Below are 4,929 nucleotides of genomic sequence, written 5' to 3' on the forward strand. Positions count from 1 at the left end.
TGTTTTGCAACGGCAAGAGCTATTATTTGGTGGACCATAACTAGAGAGGAAATATGTCGATATAAGATATTTGTTGGATGAGAGGGAGTGTCCCGACTTTCAACTCGTCACGAGTGTTTTTGTCTGAGCGTTCCGTCCCACCCTCGTGCTTATTGGTCAACTCGACGAAAAGCACGTGTCCGATTGGAGGAACCGACCGTCTGTCATCGCTGTCAACGTGTAAACCAGGAACTGGGACTGGGAGAAGTGGTGTGTTGGCATTCTGGAGACATTTCGATCAAAGTGCAATAAAAACAGTCAATTCCGTCGTCTCGCGCGTCCGCAACACATCAACCAGGCGTGTTGTCATGCAGACGAACCTCGACAAAAGCGACACGTTCTCTCGGTAAACAGCAGCAGTGTAAGTATCTTCGTGAGTGCAATGAATTAAAGCTGCCCGGGTGTCAATTACGTTTCCACTTAAATGTTTTACGTTTTGTGCAGGTGAACGATAATTCGATTAGTTTGGTTTTTTTTGCTCAAAAGTTGACAAACTGTATGAATTTCCTGCAAAGAGCCCTCCTCTCTAATAATGTCTTCTTCATGTTCGGGACTGCAGAAAGAAGCCTTAAAGTCTGTTTAATATCAGAGTGTAATGGGTGCTGACGGATAGAAAGATGCACGTCTAAATCCCAGAGAGCACAATGCCCCAAAACACCATGGACTCTGTTTCCCCTTTTATCAGGTCCATGCACTAATACATCTGACCTACAGGCTGATAAATACTACTATAATACTATTATAGTTTTAGAAAGGTGTTGGAGATAATATACAAAGATGTGTTGCAAATGTTTTGCTGACCCCCATTAATATCGATGAGCGTACCCTGAATATAAAGTTGAGTGAAAGCAAAATGAAACATTCTAATATGAAACCTATGGCTTTCTAACTAGCGAAACAACTATCACTAAAGGCCATTCTTTAAGAAAATACTAGAGTTACGTGCTGGACATAGTTTAGGTGTCCAGTACATTCAGGTCCTGATAACCACTGTTAATGACTAGAACGTACTATCGGCCATTTCCTCTCTGCATACAAGGTGCTAATGTGAACGAGAAAGTATTATTTTATCATCAGCAACATTGCTGCTGCTGTCACTCTGCTTCGATATGTTTTTTTCTAATAATCAGCGATCTACCTTCTTTGCATTTCTTTATCCCTTCACTGTTGCTAATGCTAGATATACAGTAAGTCACACATGTGGAGAAATGCCCGAGTGGAATGACCATAAGGGACGACGGAGGCTTCAAATGTGTTGCTTTTGGCAATTTAGATGTAATACTATGATGTGCGCTGCACAGTACAACATAGCTTGAAAACCTGAGCCGACTGTGTCCGACTGTAAACAATACATGCGGATAATTTCATCCTCTCTTCCCTTTGTCCTCCTCTCGCATCCTCTAATTTGCTGACTCTGGTTCCCGCTTGCTGGAGAACAATAGCATACATACTCCCTCTCTGCTGGCAGTACCGGTGTTTGGAATGTAGCTGAAGACAGTGTTTTTAGTGTAAGGTAAAAATTCAGGTCTCTCAAGGCAGCAGCCTCCCAAGAGAAGGCATCAGTCAGCACAAGCAGCCAGCCACGCTCCTTGAACATGCTAATTCAGTCTCTTTCCTCTATTCCCCTGCTGCACCTCGAGACTCTTCGCCGCTCCTGTTCCTCTTGGATGCACATAGATACTTTTTTTTTTTTTTCCCCCTTCCGTATCTGCCTCTCTTTTCTCCCCTGTGCACACCTGCTTACACATTTCCCTCCCTATCACTCTTAAACATGCCTTAAAATAAAAAAAAAAGAAGATAATCATTAGCCTAGCAGGGCTTGAAAGATATTGAGTTTTACTTGTCAAAACATATCGGGCATATCTTTCAAATCATGCTCAAATATTTCAGCCACAGAGCAGGTCAGAGGGACTCGAGCATCATCAAAACCAGCACGGGCCTGCCCCTCCACTCATACTTGCTTTTTCCACTATTTTAAACAAAAGGCTACACTATTGATTGATGCGGTGTGTTGTGAGGGAGCCTGTCTGGAATTTAGAGCGCCGTGCTCACTGAGAAACAAGCATGTTGGGATGGATTCATGAAACACACGCACGTTGAGTTTCAGCACTTTGCACAGAAAAGTATCGTACAAGCGTATAGTTATTTCTGGTAAATGTACATCTACACTGCTTGACATTTACTCAGTCGCACTCTTGCATCCGGTGGTTACATGTGGAGGCTAAATATAGCATCTGTATTATTCGAAGCACTTTTTCTTTATATCTTCCCTGTGAGCTGTCGGAGTAATCAAAGAGAGCTCATGGTGTGAAGGGAAATGGTGTTAGACTAAATGAGACGGATAGGAAGTGCGCATACTGTGAACGTAACGCACATGGAAGGTGGTGAAAATTAATTGAATTATGTGTAGCAGATGTATGTGAAAGATAAACCATCTGCCTGATCAAAACTGACTACTCTTCTCCGTATATGATGGTTGTATTAACTTGAATCCTTCCTGCAGATTTCACAAGTTATCTCGGGCTACAGCAGCAGGGATGGAGCTATATCCATATTTGATTAAGCTAAATGATCAGGTGCTGCAGTGAGACCCAGCGGTAGGATTCTCTCACTCAGAAGGTGTTTCATTCTTCTCGTTTCTCATCAGGCTGAGGAAGGAGAATGGGGAAGAAGGATGCCTGTGGGACCAGCTTACCAGTTGATCAGTACCGAAAACAGATTGGTGAGTCTTCATTCATCGTAGTGCCGGTCCCATCGATTGGTTGATCATCGGCACATTTATCAACTGTAATCAAACATCCGTTGATTTTATATTTTGACACTAGTTGGTAATGGATTGAAAGAAATGCTCGTATTGATTTTTTAAATAACATAAAATAAATTGTCTGAGCTCATTTATTGAGTATTTTGTATACTAAATGAGTAATAGTTTAATCAATATACAGTATATATATATACTGACAATTAAAACAATAAGGTCTGTAAATGAGGTCATGATGCTTTTTGACAGTCTTTGATTTGTTTTGCATCTCCGTCTTCAACAAACATCATAAAGCAGTGCTTGACAAACACGGCAATCAACTCCGCGTTCTCTCATGGAGACGAGCTAACGTCACACTCAATACATCACACATGATACTGTGTTGCAGTGAGCATTTTTCTGGTAGTTTCACATCGGTCCCAAACTGCTTCATGCAAAAAAACAACTGCTGAATATCTTTACACAGTCCTGGAAACTGTTCCAATTTGTATTGTATTGGAAATAAACTTTAACCAGCCTCACTGGAGTAGAACCAGTATACAAGCTGTGGAAGTAATAACACTTTGCGTCGCGCATGCAGCATCTAAGGTCACAGTACTGACAGACAGTGAAGCCTCCGCTTATAAAGCCACTGCTTTGATATCATGTCAGAAGCTGTTTTGTCAAAGTTGAATATCGCTCTAATCCTGCGGTATTTTGTTTCCCCATCGTTCCCCTTACACCACAAAGGCCTAACTAAGGCAATATGGTTGGCATCAATCAAAAGTTTGGCCCTCTTTAGCATGCCAGCTCTGGCTGCTTGAAGATCACAGCTGGTGTCTTTTTCTTTTTGCTATTGTAGCGCAAAACCAAAAGGTCGCCAATGGCAAAGCTGGATAATAGTGAGCAGCGATCTCTCGTCGTAGGCTTACTTTAAACCTCAGGAGTGGTATATATTGTTGGCATGAAATGGGACTAAGTAGTCTTATTAGATGAAAAAGGAGTGAGACTTACTAGAGCCCTGATATCGATCTCATAGGAACCTATAGAAGGGCTGAGACAAAGGGGAGAATATATTCCTCTAGAGAGATGGCAACAATCACAACGGTACAGGAAGCTGAGCAGAGTGACACAATCCAGAAGATTGTAAAACTATTTCCAAGTTCATCAATGGTGTCTCTACACAGGAGACCTCTGGCTATGGGAAGTCTAAGAAGCAGGTTCTTTGCAGTTGTGGTCCTCTTGCGATTCCCTATTTTGACTTAGACCAGCACAACAACAATTTGTCCCACCATCTCGTCAGCCTCACAACAGCACCAGGAGAGGATATGCAGGGGGATTAGGGGCACTTTGGGGTTCAGGGATGAGGTTGAACATACAGGGGAAGAACCCAGACGACTTAATATTTCACTTGTCCACTAAAGTCCTGACCCAAGAGACACTCCACAACCATGACTGGCTGAGAACTTTTCACGATCACATCTAGCAGCCTGTTGCATCCAATTTGCCGTGTTATTTTGAAGACGCTGGCGATTTTCTTTGGTCACTCGTTCCAAAGTTAACATTGATCGGGAGGATTCTGACACCCTACTGTGACGCTGGTGTCAGAATGGTTGTGTGATTTTCATCACACAACCATTCCTCCCCGGGAATGTTACTTCTTTTTTTCCTGTCATTTATCAATTAAGATGTTGTGTAATCCACATCCCCTCTCCTGAAGATTGTGTGGACTGTGGCATTGTTTTTGTCCCCTTCCTCCCAGTGGATGATCGTTTGTTGGCCCCTTGTGATTCACATCCTCTGATTATTCCAGGTTTCCTGGTGTTTTTTTGTTTTTTTTATGCTAAATGATTTCTGTTGATGTATGTTTTAGTCTTTGCACCATGTTGTCCCGTGTACCTTTTTGTAACAGATCAGATCTTTTTTGAAAAACGTCTTCCTTTTTTTGTCATTCTGACAGAAATAGCAATATTTGTCTTTCTCAGTCATGTGATAGTTATTTGAGAAATGTCTCTGTCTGGTTTACTCTATAATGGCTGGGGTCTCATAAAGCAGAGTGATGGTTGTACATGTTTCCATAGTGGGACAGAAGAATAGAATAAGTCTATCTATCTATCTATCTATCTATCTATCTATCTATCTATCTATCT

General features: G+C 41.9%; 1 protein-coding gene across 1 annotated transcript in view; it reads left to right on the forward strand.

Moving 5' to 3' along the window:
* The first annotated feature begins 238 nt into the window (after nucleotides 1–238).
* triqk (triple QxxK/R motif containing) overlaps nucleotides 239–4,929 on the forward strand; it is a 24,336-nt gene continuing 19,645 nt past the window's right edge. Inside the window, exons 1-2 of the mRNA XM_031853979.1 lie at nucleotides 239–400; nucleotides 2,687–2,761. Coding sequence (XP_031709839.1) covers nucleotides 2,701–2,761 — 61 coding nt within the window. The 5' untranslated portion in view covers nucleotides 239–400; nucleotides 2,687–2,700. The remainder of the gene's footprint in view (nucleotides 401–2,686; nucleotides 2,762–4,929) is intronic.

The sequence above is a fragment of the Anarrhichthys ocellatus genome, unplaced genomic scaffold, assembly GCF_004355925.1.
Source record: "Anarrhichthys ocellatus isolate YVR2014 unplaced genomic scaffold, GSC_Weel_1.0 scaffold14, whole genome shotgun sequence".
NCBI lineage: Eukaryota > Metazoa > Chordata > Actinopteri > Perciformes > Anarhichadidae > Anarrhichthys > Anarrhichthys ocellatus.